The 19141-nt window shown below is 42.2% G+C and overlaps 1 protein-coding gene across 3 annotated transcripts in view; it reads right to left on the minus strand.

The window, feature by feature from the left end:
* pard3aa (par-3 family cell polarity regulator alpha, a) overlaps positions 1–19141 on the minus strand; it is a 315863-nt gene that overhangs the window by 204722 nt on the left and 92000 nt on the right. For all 3 annotated transcript variants that reach the window (XM_030756195.1, XM_030756194.1, XM_030756193.1), the window contains exon 3: positions 1478–1652. In XM_030756195.1, the coding sequence (XP_030612055.1) occupies positions 1478–1652 (175 nt within the window). The remainder of the gene's footprint in view (positions 1–1477; positions 1653–19141) is intronic.

Genomic DNA, 19141 nt, shown 5'->3' on the forward strand with positions numbered 1-19141 from the left:
AGTCACAGATCCACATTATTTAAAAGACACTTAACAGGACAGTTTGTTCAGAACACGCTAATTTGAAGTCACTCGTTCAACACATGAACAGTGTTCAAAGTTCTAAATGAGTGCTGCAAAATTTCGGTGGTTTGTTTGAAGCTATTTGACAGCATGCCTGACAGCATCAAACACGCCCGCTTTTTCACACTGTGCTTCTGGTTCACTTTCAGATTGCCACCATTCACACATCATTTCCATAAATCTTCACATTCTATCAGGTTGGAACGGGCTTTTATGTCAAAGCAGCAGGGTAAAGTCAACTGTTCATTCATGTGCATGAGTGTGTCAGCCCATGCCTGTATGTGCATTTTGGCTTTGAACGTCTTAGATGTCCTTTGAAGTTTAAGACAGCTCCGCATCAGCTCACTGGTTCCACTTCACAAGATGTGAATGCGTGGACGCAAGCAACGCCTGGCTCGCTGACTTGAGTGTGCCACTTTCTGATTGCGCGTGCCGCGTGTGAGTGCGTGCACGTTCGTCCTCCTCTGGCATGTGTGCTTTTTGCTCATGCATGACTGAGTAACCCACCGCGTCTCAATTCCTTCCCTTGTCTCGGTTTCTACCTGTCTGTCTAACTTAGCGCAATGACATTCCCAGGACACCTCGCAAAGTCTCGACAGACACTCGACTCCGAACAACACACCTGGGCGCATGCCAAGTAAATCAGACTCTGGCCGGATTGTTTTGGGGGTAGAAAAAGTTTTACTTTTTAACATTTTGGCTTTGTTTGAGTAAGGATCACACAGCCCTGTTACAAACAAATTAATAACATTAGCCTCATAACTCAAATCCAGAAATGAATGGATGCATTTTGGCAACCTGTAATCACCTTTATCAAACATTATGACAGCCAAGGTGATTCGGTACGATAACATAAAATTACCTCTTTTTTTGGCTATAATTTAGTAGCTGAATTTCACAGCACAAAATAAGCAGATACCCAAACAGTTGCATATAAGCACCAGTCCAGACTGCGGTCTAAAATTATTACCTTTTGTTATGCTTGGCTTCCCAAGTAACTTTTAGCTTTCAGATGTCAGCTTTCATGTCCCTGACCTTTAAAGCTTTGCATTTTGAATACCTGCTAGTGGCATAATATTTCTAGCTCATTCTTCCAAAAGCACAGCACAGGCCTTAAGGTACTAGTCATCCTGATGTTAATTTTTCTCTTCTTTGCATCAGAAGACTGCTTTTTCTATTTTATATTGTACCTCTCAACGATGCCAATTGCTTTTTTGCTTCGAGGTATAAAATTCACTTGACACTTTTCAAATATTCCAGCAAAGTAAGTTGCAAGTATACAACACCAGAACGTTTCACTGGGGTTCCTCATACATTTCTTTGCAGTATATGATTAGCTTAAGCAGACCTGAGAACTCTTGTTTTATTAGGTGACAATAATTAGCGGTAATGTTAATACTGATGTTGGACTCACTGGATAGCAGAGCAGATGGGGTGACCTCAATTTCACTACTGGCCTGGTAGGGCTGGAAGGCTGACGCTGAATTCATCTCACTGGCAAAAGGTTCCGGACTCTGTGTACCTGTGGAACTGGAGCTGGTACCATCACCTCCATTGTGCGGATCCTGCTCTTCATATATTGCAACCAGCTAGACGGAGAGGAGAAACAAGTATTTGTGTGTTAGCATGTGCTTTGAAGAATAAAGAGCAAAAAGATGCTGTGCTAGTATCTACATATAGTACATAAGAGCTTGTGTATGTTTTAAGTGACAAGACATATGTATATGTATCCACATATAAATGAGTGCAGTGTTTACCATTTATTATCTACCTGCTACGTGTATGTGTGTATGCTTTTTATTCAGGTAATGTACTACTTTTTACTATTCACAGATATACACGCAGACGCTCTACGGTTCAATCTTGCAACATCTGCAGTCATGTAGCATGGGGGGTGCTCAGGGTTGCCAGGTTTGGCTCCCACAGTAAGCAGCTGTTCCATTCCAACAAAGGTGATATGTTGCCACATTTCCCAGGCCAGATAGGAAGAACTCCCCACAGCATCCCATAATTATCTGAGTCTAACACACACTGCTCATTGCTACAGCCAACAAGAGACCAAGAAAAAGACCCCAGTCTGGATTATAGTGTAAAAGAAACACTAGGCTAGAATAAACAAAAGAAAAGTAAGAAGAAAAAAAAAATTAAAAATCAGGCTGGCCATTGCCAACTGACCACATGTGTCAAAGCTCTACTTAATACTCGTGGACTGAGAAGCACACACATGGAGGGAGAGATAAAAGAGATGAAAGATCCCTGAAATGACACACAAACCGTAGTCGTGGAGCGGAGGTAGCAATGCCAAGTTGCTTTCATTGCCAGCACAACCTGTTACTAAACCTCTCTCAAGAAGATTAACCTCCCATTCCATCGAGACGGAGCAATCAGACAGCAGCAGAATGATACCAACCCTGCTATACAGGAACAATAGCATGTATATTACAGACATAAGATGACTCCCTTTTATGTCTTGTGCTACCTGCAGTTCTATGTAATGGAAAGCTACGAATGTGGAGCGAGCAACCAACAAAGAAAGCATTAGCTGCTGTTGGGAGCAAACAGCTATTGTGTATCCCATATCGTATTTGTCTGAAGGTAAAAATAGCACAAGCGTTTTTCCATGTATTTGCTGTTTTTCATCACCCCAGTGCAGGGGAAATCTGCATATAAACAAGTTTAGAAGCCCCGGCTCTTCTTTTTTGATTTAATTCATTCATATGCAGAGGATGATGCTTAAGTGTGTATGTGTTTGTGTCTGAATTTATGGCTCTCGGTGAGTATGCCCATGTGGTTTACTGTTGCCGTAATTCACAGCACAATTAAGGCAAACTGTTTTCTCCCTCTCTCTCTCTCAAATGTTTCCTTGCATCCCAATGCCATTTCTGAGACGCACTCCATCACTGAAGGATTCGCCCATTTCACTCTAATCACGTTCCATTCCGATGTTGAAATTACATTCCTCAGGTTGTAAGGGTTTATCACAAATTTACTTAGTGCAAAAGAGAGGCAATCAGAAAGGAAAGAGATCCACTGCAAAAAAAAAAAAAAAAAAAAAAAATGCTTCAATATTACAAATCAGGCAGTTTGAGGAGGTAATATTGTGCAGGTTTGCTTATTGGGAAGTGTGATTATTCAGAAGGCAGGAAAAGATGCTCTGCTTTGTGTTACCTGCAAACACAGTTAATAGGCAAAATGAGGATAAATACTGATCTGTGTGGTTTGTGTACATTTTGCCATTTGCGGAATCTGAGATTTTTTTGGACTTTTTTTTGAATAAATTGTTTAAAATGCTTCTCCGGTGTCTCATTTTTGTAGTGCTAATGATGAGCAGGCCAGCTATGAGAAGAACCAGAAGCAGCTGTGGACACAAACAAAAGTGAAGGGCTGTCTTCAGCGCTGTACACACTGTCCCAGCGTACAGTACGTGCGAGTGCATGAATCATTAGCGACAAAGTAATCAGGCCTCCCATTCATATGTTTCTGGGAGCATTTAGCAATCCACCAAGCCTTCTCCCTGCCAGCTGCCCATTTAGAGGAGTGCTGAATGCTGTTGTTGGTGTTGCGGAGAAGTATGATTCATTTTTAAATACACCCCAAATCCCTCTAATTAGGTCCACTTTGCAGTGACGCACATTCTTTTTTCACCAGACACTCTAGAGCACTCTGTTGGTATCTGACTTGTACAACTAAACTCATTCACACACCCTCCATTTCATAATCAAACGGGTCCGCATTTATCCCGCATTCAATATTTATGGGCTCTTGAAAGCGCTCGTTCCTCCCCCTTTACCCAAGAAGACATGCAAAGTTCTCTCTGTTCAGAAATCTGAGAGCCTTTTATGTCAGTTGAGGGCAGAAGCATCAAACTACTGTTAGTCATCCAACTTATAAAGCCAAAAGAAAATGCAGTAATTGGCTGATTCCCAACTAGTAGACACATTTTTTCCCCTTTTTGCTGTGTCTAATCTCAAGCTGATCTAGTCACTGCGTTATGTTCCATTAATCTCCAATAAAATTTGTTCATAAAAAAAAATGCATAGCACAGTTTATTTTAAAATGGCTTTTTAAAGTATTTGACCTCAGCTAGATGATGCTGGCACAGCTATGAGTATGGCCATAATTTCATCATTTTATGGTCTTAAGTCATTAGCGCTGACACTGACACCATTAGAAAATAATTTTTTAAATCTTTCGTTTCTGGATTCCAAAGTGTGTTTATCTATCAGGCTGCAGTTCTGAATCATTATTTCCAGAAAGGCCAGAACTGCTTGTAGTCAGCTGTTTAAGCTGTGACACACACAAAAAAAAACACACAAACAAAGGTAGAAGAGGGAGTTGGCAAACAGCCTAACCTAAGCCTTTGTTTGACTTACACGGTTATCATCGGTACAAAGTGCCTTTGGAGTACCCAGTAAAGAGTCCTCACTTTCCTCCCTCTGTGTGAGCTTTTTTCCGGTGCCACCGTGTCCTCTGCCTGTGCTGTGGAGAATGGGGCACACTTGGCCAGAGGGAAACCTGACGCAATTCTCGCTGTTGATGGGACAGAGCTCAAACGGCAACACAAAACGCTTTCCCTCCATCTGGGAATTGGTCACAGCCACTTTAGAACTGAGACGATTTCACGTTTCAGTTTTTTTTTTTTTTTTATTCTCAACCCCCCCCCCCGTGGCTGCTGTACAGCAGACGCTGAGTCGCATTCAGAAGTTTTTCAAAAAGGAGGAAAAAGTTTTTAGCGATGAAGCACAGACGGGAACAGCATGGCTAATTGTCAAGTGGCGTGACAGCCGAGGCTGAGGATTCAGAGCAGATAGGGGGAGGTGGAGTAGAATTTTAAAAAGTCCCTGAAAAACAAGATGCTATAACCTATATCATAAAACTCTTTTTTTTTTTTTTTTTTTATTTGAAAAGCAAAGGTAGGAAAAGAGGAATGAGAGAAGGCAAGCACATTACAGGATATGAGCTGAAGAAATGTTCCAGTTTCCAGTCTCAGGATAAACTCTGGAGCGATTTGAAAAACCTATTTAGCTCCTACCTGCTTCAGTTGACAGAAGCGAGGGAAAGAAAAGAACTGAACTGAGTCTTATTTCATGGGCCTCTCTCTCTCTCCAGTAGGGAGCTACAACACTGCTGCTGCCTTAAGCCCCCGGAGCAAGGCTGACACTCATCCACTTTCAGCCGGTTCCACTGACTGTCACAGCAGCTGCCAATCAACCCGCTATCTACCTGGATGCCTGAGGGCTGCTGGAGAGAGGCAAGAGCAGGGGATGGCGAGAGATGATGATGAAGAGGTGAGACGAGGCAGAGGATAGGAGAAGGGAAAGAAAAGAGAGAGTCGGATGAGGCCACGCATTTTCTGCAGCCTAGGTAGAAGCTGTATTTGGAATTGAGAATTTCCATATCTATAACACAGAGAGCAGGGAGACAGGGCACCGAAAAACAGAATCTCAGGGAACCCTTTCATGTTGGCCTCCTTTGATCTCCATCCAGCTTTTTGGCAGCAAGGTGGAGAAGAAGAAGAGATGGAAAGGAAGCAGCTGAGGAGGGAATGAGAAGCTGTTTTGACAACCACCCCCTCCCTCCCAAACTCCCAGATACATCCTTCTACCCCCAGCACCTCTGATCTGTCAGGATGCCCAGGCATTAGGAGTGGCACTGGTACAAAACAGCCGTCCCAAGTGTTCACAAAGTGGTGCTCCAAAGACACGAGACAACAGAAGTTATTAGCAGTCACGGGGCAGCGGTCGTAGTGCCGGAAAACATGTAATACCTGCGCTGCAGTGCTCTGACGCTAATCCACATCTGCCACAACGGCTTTTTCACAGCCCAGTGGAAGGGACAGCTGACACGAGACAACCCGCGGGAACACCGTCCGCTCAATCCGCACCTTCAATTAAAGAGCACATCCAGAGTGGTGCCGGGCTACAACCTGCTGTGAATATTTATTGCTGAGCAGAAAGTCTCCCCTTAGAGGCAAGATTATTTATTCATTGGTCTCACTTTTTTTGTTCCATTCACATCACATCCAAAAAGGTAAAATTCATTGTGTATCTAATAAACACTGACTATAAGTTAAAGAACGGGCACACAGGCCTGTTTGTCTGCAGGTGTCCTGCAGTCGTATGAGAGCATGTGGATGTCGCTCTGTGGAAATTCCTCATATTTGTTATGAGATGAACGAGGGGAAGATGAACACTTTACTCGGCGCATCATTTAAAATGATAAATGAATAGATGTTGCCTTGTTATGCAATCTCTGCGGTAAGTCGTTTATTCCGTCTCTGATAACACAAAACCGCACACCCTCACACTCACACAAACAGACCAGGTTTCATCTCCCCTCCCTATCATTTATCATCATTTTATTGCAAGGGCACCAGGGGCGCAAAGTTATTACGGGTACAGTAGTGGTGGAAACTGTGAAAGCCACTTACTCCACCAGAAACTCCAAGGACTCTAAACTTGTTGAGTAATAGCTATGAAGCACCATCCCTCATCCACACGCCAACCATCCATCCATCCACCTGTCCATCTCCTATTCACCTCACCTGACACTCCCATTCAGTCATGAATCCTCCTTGTGTCCATCAAGGTGTACAATTTCTGAACAGGCATTTGCACGCGCACAGATCTTAACACAGCCCTGATGACACATTCCCCGCTGTTGAATCAGTGTCTCGTTTTCTCCTTTGCCTTAATGCGCTCATCCAAGAGAAAACGTGCGTCATGGTTTTGGGTTTGGATCAGAGCGAAGCCACTCAGATTCCACAGACACACAATAAAACAAATTAGCTGAAGCATTAGATGAGCGACCCCCCGTGTTTTGTTAAGCAAAATTATTAATGGAGTCTGGTGGAGTGTAATGGCTTCATTTTGTTGTTGTAAAGAGCGGACACTTAAACCGCTATTGATTTCTGGTGGCTAAATCTGTTTTACCGTCTGGTGCCCGTGCCCACAGCAGTATAACAGTTTTGCTTCTGTGCTTAGAGAAAGGGGGGGGACTGCATATTGCCATCTACTGTAGGTTATACACTGACAGAAAACTCATACAACCCCCTCGTTTTTGATGGTCAATTTGGTTATTAAAAGTTTGCTGTTTCTCCTTCTAACATTTGAACCTCTTAACGATGTGACCTTTCCTTGTAACTTTTTTTTGTTGTTGTTTATGACAGAAGGTAACATTGTACTTGCACAAACCTTCATCCTCTTACGCTGCCGTTATCACACATTTTTCAATATTTTATCTTTTTTCTCCCGTCCATTATTTCGACCAAACCAACAAAGTGCTTAGTCCTGTAGTTTTCCTGCTTATTAAGACCATCAAACATTCAGGGAATAAGTCTGCAGCACTCTGGCCTGCCATCACTTGCACTCCAAATAACCCTCAAATGGCACCCTGCAGCGCTCTAGAAACATATGCATATTTCAGGTGCTGTCATATGGGGTTGATGCAAGGGAAGAGCTCCCCAAAGGCTGGCTAAGGCAAGACCTGAAATGATGACATATACTTCAAAGTGAATGTAATGTCTACATAAGTGCAAAAGCACGCACAGCGCCTGCAGTTTAATGTTTTGCACCCTCAATTGAAATTGGAATAAAAATATGAACTGCAAATACCTGTTAGTCTCAGATTATTCAGTTACATTAAATATTAAAACTTCACCGAGAATTACCACAGTGGGCATTAAGTTTTGTGTTATGACACGAGATTATCATTTTTCGTGAGATGACAGTCATTTTGCTCGAGAACCAGGCCCTGTACAACTCAAGGGAAACATCCTCTCTTGCTTACAGCAGTGCTGGTGTGCGAGAGCAGAGGAGGAGGAGGAGGAGGGTGGTGGGAATAAAAGGGGAGGGTGAGTTTGTATGCCAATGTGCAGGAAGATGACAGGTTTAAAGAAAAATAATCCCCAAACAAGCAGACGCAACTCCTGAGATTGGTTTATGCTGCCGTGCTGGCTAAAAACATTAAGTCATCATTTCTTTCACTTTTTAAAGGAAAGTAGCTCTCGACAGGTATTCATGACTGGAAGGAAAATAAAAAATAAAATAAAATAAAAAAACGCACAAGGCGGGAGGGGTGTTAAAATGGACGAAGAGGCAGAGAGAAAATATACAGAGCAAGCAAAGTTTAACCAGATTAGAGACTCATCCTTTTCAAATCCACAAGGCTAAATTCCCGTCCCCGCCTTTGAAGTTTTCCTCCGTGTTAGGGGAAATGAATTCACACATATCAGCCCGCCGCGTGTGAGAACTACCTACGCAGTGCTGACTGAAGGGAAAATTCCTACGACACCCCCGATGCGTTCTTCCATGTATATTAATACCTCATAACCTCTGGTCACATGTACAATTCAGCGCCATTCAAGTCTGGGAAATAAATAACACTCCTCTGAAAGCTCACAAAAGGCCTTTGCTGTTTGCAGCTCGGGAGCGAAAGAGAGAAGCAGCGAGCAGGGAGCAATGGAAGGAAAAGTGATGACATATTCATGAAAGCAGTTAGGGTGGGTGTCCATAAAAAAGCAAGAAACATGATAAGCATCTTATGGGTTGAACTGCCATCAATCACCTGACACTAATTAACACTGTGCAGACACATGAAATACTGCTGAACTAATCTTGTTCCACCAGGCCGATGCACTCTTAAATGTTACCATATTAATTATCCGATTCAATTCTAGGTATACAGAAATATGCTCATTTTGCTCTGTTGATTGGGCTTTATTTGTTCCTTTATAGGAGATACTTAGGCAGACTGCACTGAGAGCACAGGCTGTATCCAAAATAGTTTGTGTAGCCTAATCATTTGTTTATCGTATCCTCTATTGATTTTCTTGCCTTCCTATATTCATTTTGCTGTCTAAACAGAGTTCTTGAGGGCACCTTCAGGTGTTATGCCCTCGAACTGGTCTTAAAGAAATCAAATCAATGCAATGAACCCACCTGCTCTCACAGTCTTCATCCAGCCCACCCCCACCACTCCACACACCCACTCTAATAATGCCTTTCCTCCCCAGCCCTGATTCTCATGCAAAACAACAGCCAGACACTCCGTCTAGGGGGGTGCACGCCCAAATGTGCGCGCGCAGATATGAGTGATGAGAGCACACATACCTGCCAAGGCACAAATAAACTGCAGATACACAAAAGCACAAAAGTCTCAGTTTATGTATTAGTATTCCTCTCCCAAAGCATTAGAAAAACCCATATTCTAACAGTGCCTTTCAGAGGGAAGTGCCCTTCAATCTTCCATTGGTTATGCACAAAGCTAGGAGGGAGTAATTAAAAACTCTACATCCAGGGACCCTGGCACAGAGAGAGAGAGAAAGAGAGACAGGACCAAAAGAAAAAAGGGAAAGCTTCAAACATTTCAGGCCTCCCTGGTGAAAAGAGATGGAAGGAATGAGTAGTAGAAAGTGGAATGGAGCAGACAGAGAGGGAGGGCCTTATCCTTGACAAGGCCATACATCCTCTGCAGTCAAGGCGGATGGAAATCAGGTATTCATACTTTTAGCGAGGCCAAAACCAATCATTAATCAGACGGATTTCAATTTAGGTTTGTCTTATCATATACACTTGCCGTAAGTGCTTAAGTATCACATGTCGCATCAAATTAATGAAAACATCGAAAATCTGGCATGACAGCCAGAGATGCTGCATATGGACAGGGAGCGTCTGACAATAGACAAATATTTTAAAATGGTCAAATCCAGGGTGCATCACAACCCAAAGCACGATAAGTGTGATTATTTTGTGTCATATTAACTAGTTAGAATTTGGGTCAAAGAGTTGTATAGTATACGTACATACATGTGCACAGGATATGTGGGCCAGCATTCAATGTGACACAAGGACTGAGATTTCTACACTGTTGCCAAATTAGGATTTTTGCATCGCTCTCGGGTGGTCTTCACCCTCTACCCAGGGATGGCCTCAGGTGAGCTGCCTAATACCCTGAGGCCATGGACCAACAACAGAGGCTGTATGTGTGCACAGGCTATTTTACATGCAAAGATAAGCACTCTGAACCCATATAAAATAGACTTCAAACCTCAATGTGCTTGACTGCTGAGAGCACAACCTTACTCGGAATACATTATATACAAAAAAAAGTAATTTTATTTGTTTTGTTGCTCTGAGCTGTTCATTCAACTCTCGTTTAAAAAAGTGTTAAAAAGGCAAGACACTTGTTAGTAAGAAAATATATAAAATATAACATTTATAATATTTACCAAGCACCAATTCACAGCAGTCACCTCAAGCCGCTTTATACTGCAAGAAATGACCCATCAATATCAGAGAGAAGACCCCAACAATCATATAAAGCTCTGTGTGGAAGCACTTGGCAATAGTGGGAAGGAAAAACTCCCTTTCAACAGGAAGAGATGTCTGGCAGAACCAGGCTCAGGGAGGGGCAGAAATCTATAGGAGACAGAAAAGATAAGATAGATGGTAAGTTTCCAGTGGAAACCGTGTGGTTTTGATGCGTTTCGGCCTTCCATTTACACGGAGACGTTTCAGAAACGATCTCCGTTTACACAGAAATGCTAGAAATGGTGAAAACGATGTAGTTCCCATTTCCAGGCCACAAGATGGCAGTGTTTTTTTTTTTCTTGTTTACGCAACACACGCATGCCTAGAGGGACTCAGTGGGATGTGCAGCAAAGATCTGTTCATTATGTACAGAATGGCCAATGTGAGAACCTTTGCTGCTGCACACAACATTAAGTTATAAAACTGCAAAAACACAGGAAAATATTGACTGGGAATCGTGCCACTCGAAGTACACAGATATTTAAGTTCAAGTTTAAGTCCAAAAGACTGAGCGGCGCACAAGAAGCACTCGTGAATCCACCACCGCGATTGTTCATTTATTAGCACATGCTTGGAAAACTGTGGCGGTCGCAACCATAGTGCATGTGTGAGTGCCCCCGTTTCCATACAGCATCGTTTTCATCCGTTTACACCGTTTCAGAAACGCTCCAGTATGGAGGCCGTTTCCAAAAAGCATCGTTTTCTCTCCATTCTCGTGTAAATGGGAGGCCGAGACGAATCAAAACGACAGTTTCCTCTGGAAACGTTGTCGTGTAAATGGGCATAAATATGGCATTATTTTTAGAAAAACAATATCAGAACTTGCTAATTAAATCTGATAGTTCCAGGTTGCTAGGTTAAAAGAGAGAACTACTCAAGTTTAAGTTTCCTCACAAGGGCTATCAATCAATCTGTTCTGTATGGAGCCTTTTAAAGCCTGAGAAAATAACCCTAATCATGCCATCAGGGTTATACTGAGTTGCCCTGGATACCAATATAGACAGCCTACATTCCTAACTTGGCATGTGTGTTCATGAGCCCAGGAAGGTCTAACAAGTTATTGCTATTCATTAAGGAAATGTAGGATTTGGGTTTTTCAAGCCCAAAGTCCAGACTAAATTCTAGGATATGGTGAAAGTTTTAACTTCTGCCATCACCTTCTAACCAACAGCAAAACCCTCAAAATATAATAGGTGGTGTTCTAGCTCTCCACATATGAAGCCAAGCACATGCACATTTTATAGAGTACAGCAAAGGAATCTAGACAGTGCCCTAGTGGAGACTCACATCTATGTCTCTACCAAAAAGACAAATACAAGCCAGGACTGGCAGACAGGAACAGACACTGTAGGACCTTATACCACACACACACACACACACACACACACTCACGCACACACACTTAGAATAGTTACCATATCCCTACCTAGCTGTGGAGCTGCCAGTGTCGTGACACTATGCTAGTCAGCTTGTCAGTCAGCTTGTCAGGTGCTCAGCTCAGCTGCTAATCAGCCCATAAATATATCAGCCAGTCAGCAGTTTACTAAGCCAACAAAATCCAACCATTCACTAAGTCAGTCAGCCAAACAGTTGGTGTGTTATCTAGTACATCAGCAACAAATATACCAGTGAACTGTGAGCCAGTCAGTCAGTAAGCCAACCAGTGACCCAATCGCTCAGGCAGCCAGCAAGGAGGTATCCAAGTGGAGCTTAACAGCCCACTATTGGCAATGAACTGAACAGAGATGGAGCCAACACCCACAACACACATACACTTACACACACAACTAGCCAGTGGGGACAGCACTGTCATTATCTGCCATCTGCAGGCCTGAGTGGCCTTAGCCTGGAGGGGAGAGGAAGCAAAGAGGAGGGATATGAAGCGGGGAGAGAGGATGTGCTTGTCTCTGTGTGTGTCTATGTGTGTGTGTGTGTGTGTGTGTGTGTGTGTGTGTGTGTGTGTGTGTGTGTGTGTGTGTGTGTGTGTTTGGTGGTGGTGGTGGTGGTGGTGGGGATAAATACACAATGTGAGAAGTGACACGCTCTCAATAACACACCGCGACGAACAGGAAAACAACAAAGGAATGGCTTTGTGCCCATAAGCGAACACACATCTTGCTTTGTGTACAACCACTATGTTAGACTACAAGAGAGCAATACAAGAGTATGCTCAGCAATCCCACAGACAAAACACCATCACGAGTGTGCTTGTATGTGTGAACTTTGTTTGAATGCTTCTAACAGTGTATAACACCCAGACCGATGTGTGTAGAGTTCACCAAAAGTGGCCCTAATGTAATACAATTCTGAGCCTTTTAAGCATGTTTACTGATATTACAGCTGTTTCTATAAATAGTTGTCTATTAATGATTGAGTGTGCAGAAACCATACACAGGAAAGGCCGAATGTAAAAGGGTGTTAGCTGAGGATTTTAACACCAGCAAGAAAACTCGGTGCAGAAGCTTCGGACTGAATAACAAGGACACAGGCTGCTGAGATTCTGAGATTGTTTTTCTGCTGCTTCTACCTCTCCCTGCTGTTTCCGTGGCTCAGGCCAAGCGCATCGCCTTACAGAGCTCTGCACCTTTACAGAAGGTTGTTGCTGTGGAAAAGCGTGTGCGTGTGTGTGTTACTGTGTGTTGCAGTCAGCTTTATGTAAAAGCTGAATTATATCCACAAGTCTGGGAAAAAATAAAAAAGCTTGAAGGCAGAAATGATGAGAGGACTATATGTTTGAAAAGAAAGAAAAACAGTGGATCAGATACACTGTCAAAGCTGCAGAGTGTGTGTGTGTGTGTGTGTGTGTGTGTGTGTGTGTGTGTGTGTGTGTGTGTGTGTGTGTGTGTGTGTGTGTGTGATCTGCTTCTCCTCAAAGATACGGCAGGTCAGCACACTATTTGTCAAAAACAAACTAATACTGACAGCTTTTTGCTATTTCATAAACACTGCCACATAAAACACTGACAGCTAAGAATAAAATCAACTCACTGTATCAGTGTTTGCTGAGAAAAAAAAAAAAAAAAATGTATGCACCGTGCAACCCAAACTGACAATCCAGCTGTCTCACAAATGCCAAATCTATTCACTCAAGCTCAAGACAAACCCTTGAGTCAAACCTATGAAAGAGTAAAACCGTTTCATTTTGTTAGCCCGTCATCACAAAGGTGAAACTTTTCCGCAGGTCCCTCAGTCCGCACTGTTTTGTCTCCTAATAACCTTTTAAGGCGAGCTCCGGTTCTCAGCTCATCCCCTCTGTTCTTGCCAGCTGCAGGTTAGAGTCTTTTCAAGGCAGCTTGTGCCCTCTAGTGAATGTCACACTCCAAACCTTACAAGTAATTATACACTCTTTTCCCTGCTCACTATTTCAACATGCACGGGATATGGAGGAGAAATGTTGCTATGAAACTGACTTGAAAGTTGATAACAAAATTAGGGAAAAAAATCAGTTACATTACACACATCACTTTTTCCCTCATGGATACGATGTGACATTGGTCTAGTGTTTTAAGCATCACTAAATGAACCTTCTTGCTAAGGAACAATCAGCCCATAACTGGAGAGCTGCTAGTGATCTCTAAGAGCACTTTAGTGTTAAAACGGTCAGTAAGTCAAACAAATGAACCCTCTGTGTAACAGAAGGGACATGAGGGCACAGCGTGCCCCTCCCTGTGCATAATGGGAGGTTACACGACGGGGTGGGGGTGCACGTCTGGGGAGTGCTGCCGAACTCCCGTAACCTCAATTATTCAGCATTAGGCCCTGATATTGATTTCCTGTTGGATCGACTTACTGAGTCCCCGAGCGTTGGGACAGTGACATGCTATAGCCCCTTCCCTGGGAGGGATTTTTAAGAATGGATGGATGGACGGGAGTCTGTTAGGGGGAAGAGGGAAAAGAGATACAGATCCACAGGAGGAGGGGAGGGTGTAATTAAAGATTCCCTTAATCAAGGATGTGATAAATGAAGATGCCACAGCTCATGGACTAGTTAGTTTGTGAGAGGTGAGGGGAGTGATTAGTTCAGCTTGATGACCTTGGGGAGACGGTGAAGCTGCATAGAGGTCAGACGGTTCCCATGACCGGGGGCTCTTACTGAAGAAGGAACAATATTTATGTTGGCTATATTTACATATGTGGCTGTCAGATATTTAAGGGATAAGAAATCATTTGAGGTTGCGGTATTAATGTTGGTGTTGAGGGGCTATTTTCTCAAGCTGTCAACAGTACCCAAGTTTTTCCTCACACTCACCAGAACAATCCGTTGAGAAAACCAGTCATGTGCCGACAACGCAGGAATGCCACGGTGTCATCTTTTTAAAGTCACTGTAAACCTGGTCAAATGTAGGTCTGTCTTCCTCTGTACCTGGTTGCATGGTCAGGCATGGATCAGGTTCCAAATAAAACAGATGGCAAGAGTTCCTTTCTGCAGTCTCTCCTTGCCCTAACCTTGAGAAGCTGTGCTGGGCTAAGCACAGCACTGATCTGGGCTGAGCGGGTTTGGAAGGTTGAAAACTGGAGGGGGCAAATCTGAGGCCCGGAGCCTGACAGAGCATACGCTAATTCAAGGAGGCTGAGGTGGATGATGGGTTTAGAGGTTTGAGGGGAGGCGAGAGAGCGTTGCAGTGATCTCTTCAGACTTAATGTGGTGTTCAATTTAAAAATGTACTCCTTCTCTTAGACCTTCTGGTCCTGAGACTAAATAAATAAATTTGACAATTTGTAATAACTCGGGAAGAGAAAACCTCGGTGCTATCATAATATAATATAATCTCATTTGCAGAAACGATCTCTAGTTCCAATTAATTGTAAATTGACACCAATGTACAAATGTTGAACCTGACTCGAGGGTTTACTTGAACACGAAATTGTTTAAAAGGCCGTACCTGTGTAAAAAAACATCCTCTTTCCACTTAAACACAGAAGTATTCTACACAAAGACTGAAGTGTTTTATTCTGCCAGGTCAATGAAATGGTTGATCGCAAATTTAGATCTACTTCAAAGTGTTTTTAAAATGCATTAGTGAGCTATTTTTACAAAGTAGGAACAATCCACAAGGCTCCATGGCCTTTTACTTGATGATTATAATGTAGCTTTTAACGTTAAATAAAATTAATCAAAACTGTTTGGATGTGCATTGAGAAGGAAAAAAAAAAAAAAAAAAGTGATCTCGCTGCACTGGAATGTTTCGGCAATTGACACAAGCTCCACAGCAATCTGTGGGTGTGTTGAGGGCGGGTAAAGGGCGCACAGGGTGAGATTGGGGTCTTGGCAGTGCGTATTTAGCTGTCGGCAATTCAGCTCCACCTCCTAATCAACCCTTAATTGGCAGTGTTGTTGACAAGTTCAAGCCGTGGGGCCGGCCACAGTGCCTGTTTACTGCCGTCTCCTCTTTTTACTGCAAATTTAAAGCAGCGAGCTCTCGACACACAGATGTCTGAGTGTCTACCTGAGGTTCGTGTCTACATTATGAGACTTAGAATGTTGTATTGATGTTTCTGTATTTGTATGTGTCAGTTACAGCCCTGTTTTGAGCTGGGCTCATACCTGTTGTAGTAACTGTTGTATTTTTTTTGGCAATACAAAATTTGTCAAACTGTGCTGTTTTGCTTTACTTTTCAGTCAACAGTATAGCTTAAAAAGCCCAAAAAATAACAAGAAATTAAATAAATCATCCAAAGGTTATTGTAGATGCTACCTGTCAAGATTTGGCCCTGAGTTTGAGACAGTTGTGAAAGCTGCAGCCCAGAGGCAGAATTCATACAAGTACACAACACATTACTTTGGCAGAACTGCGCAGCAGCGGAGCATCTGAGTTCAGGCTCCCCTCGAACTTAGAGGGTTTTACAAAATACCAAAGAGATGTTCAGTCATGGGATGAAGAGCAAGATAAAGAGAGGTAGATTGAGAGGTAAAATAAAGATCTGCACTTCAAAAGATGGTAGAACTCGTTGCCGGGCCGCACATGAATGTAAATGAGGCGGTGGATCACGCTGTCAGACACTCAGACACTCTCAGGGGTAGAGAGGAGAGGCTCTGCTCCTCTTCCCTGTCCATAACTTTTGAATCAACACTCAGTCTGTTTAAACTTCATCTATCTCCTTCATACTTTGTTCATTTAAATCAACCCAATCAACACAGAATCCTGACTTAATCTGTGTCCACTCTTTCACGTTTCAGGTTTCCATATAACTGAAACACAGATGCAGCATATCTACTCAACGAAACTAAGGCAACTGTATACAAGAAACATTAAGTAACAGATTCGAACAGAAAACAAAAAGGAATTAATTAAACCCCAAAGAGAAACACAACATGAAAAATAGAAACTATAAATTTGTATATAGTACTTATAGAAAACATTTCATTCTTTATATCAATGATATATATTTGAGTATGTTCTGCATTACTAAGTCTATTGATTAGAATTAGGTCAATAAATTCTAAATATCCCTAAAAATCGCCATCACCACAGCTCGCTAGCGGTCGCCGCCATTAGCACTACAATCACCAGGTGTCTTCAATATTGAACCTTTTCACTATATTCTCATTTTCTGAGATACTGAATTTGGGGTTTTCATTAGTTGTCAGTTATAATGATCAACATTAAAAGAAATATATCAGTCTGTGTGTAATGGATTAATAAAATACAAGTTTCAGTTTTTGAATGGAATTACTGCAATATATCAACTTTTTCATGCTATTCTAATTTCATGACCAGCACTTGTGTGTATATATATATATATATATATATATATATATATATATATATATATATATATATATATATGTATATATATATATATATATATATATATATATATATACATATATATATATATATAATCTAAAGCCCACAGGAAGTTTGAAGGTCTGTTGTGATTGACTGCAAAAATTTGGTGACCTCTGCATACTATGCGCCTCAGCATCCACTGACCTCACTCTGTCATTTCATGTGGCCAACTGCTTCATGGCTGAGACACGGACGTTCCCAATTGCTGTGGAATATTTAGTAGTGAGTTACTTTCTCCAAACCATCAACATGTCTATTGGCTATGTACCACAGGCTTTTAAGGTGGCAGTGATTAAACCATTACTTCAAAAGTCATCACTTGACCCAGCTGTCTTAGCTAATTACAGGCCAATCTTCAACCTTGCTTTTCTCTCACAAATCCCTGAAACTGATCAGTCAGGTTTTAGAATTCAGAAACAGCATTAGTGAAGGTTACAAATGATCTTCTCGTGGCCTCTGACGGTGAGTAAACACCCCCCTCGAAGAAGCAGTTGGTACTAATAATTCAGCCGTTGCACCCAAACAGGAAATGTAACACTAATCACAGGACATAAAAAAACAAGACAAGACAAGGCAGTTTTGTTTTTGTTTTGCCCAATTGCTTTATTAAGTACTGCCTCTTGCTCACTTTCACTCTGTTTTGTTTTTGTTTTTTCTGCTTATGACCATCTTTATCACTGTGGTTTTTTCTGTTTATTCTCTTTTTCCTGTTAAGTAAAGCTGTTCCTAACCACTTCCTCTCCACTGACTTCATCATCTTGATATATCTCTTTTCACAAATCATGTAAATCAGTTGGCCAATCTCTTTTTTACCTGCAAGTCTTTGCAAGGTTGATAGTCTGAATACGGAGTGATAAATGAGCTTCTCCACTGAAGCCTTACAGTTCATTTGAAATACTATTAGACTGGCATTACCAGGCAGCCAGTGCCTGACACGGTGTAAAGGACCACAGGTAGAGGTGTGAGAAAGTGATTATAGCCATGTGAGAGTCTGGGCTTGTGTGTGTGTTATTTTGTTCTTTATACTTTGAGAAAGAGAGTTTTGTGATTCTCCTGTTAATGCATAGGAAGTGAATTTGGGAAATTAATTAAATTAAATTATTAAGATGTTAGGGTGCAGGTTCAGGCTAAGAATTGTTTGTGAAATAACTTTTGTTTAGGGTTAACTGCCATTATGGACTCCATTGCATTACAATGCATTATAAAGCCAGATCAGTAACCAGTGGAAGGCCAGAAATAGCACCTCTCCACTGTCTCTATTGCAATAGTAGTTATTTCATATGATGCCATCCATGAACCGTAACCTCTCCAGTCTAGGTCTGGTGAGGGACCTTCCTCCAGCTCTTGGTTTCTCCTCCTGTAGCAAATTCTAACTTTATACAAATAATTTCCAATAAATTCAGTGTAAAAGTAGCTCAAGGAAAAAAAAAATAAAAACACAGAAAAAGCTTCACACAGAAAGAAAAGTGAGATTCATACTCCCTCCCTACACCACACTAAGGCGAATGTTCCTGGCCTGCTCAGTGCCACCACCACCATGCCAACACCAGCTGGAGATCCATCTTCCCCTCTGCTGTCCACAGCTGCAAATCCCCTCAGCCTTGCTCAAAGGCCCCTTAGTAAAGTGAAGCACGCAGCAGGAGCTAAAATGTAAGTTCTTCTAGCAGGTGGACAGCTGATCTGCATAGAAAATAGGCCTTGGCAGGCGGGTAAAGTAGCAGTGTGTGGAGATGCAACAAAAAGTCTCTCCACAGCATAAGCTGCTCCTTCAGAGGATGTGTAAGCTGCAGATTTGAAGTCAGAGTATCAGCACGTTTGTCAGCAGGGGAACAGCAGCCTGTGACACCCGCTACAAGAAGTGCATGTAAACCTCTCCATACTTTGTTAAAGCCACAAAGAAAAAGGCTTCTGGGAAAGAAATTAAAAGTAAGCTGTTAACCAGCCTCTGAAAAGAGGGAGGTTTGCTTCTTTTTTCTT

This window comes from Archocentrus centrarchus, chromosome 20 (genome assembly GCF_007364275.1).
Source record: "Archocentrus centrarchus isolate MPI-CPG fArcCen1 chromosome 20, fArcCen1, whole genome shotgun sequence".
NCBI classification, from domain to species: domain Eukaryota; kingdom Metazoa; phylum Chordata; class Actinopteri; order Cichliformes; family Cichlidae; genus Archocentrus; species Archocentrus centrarchus.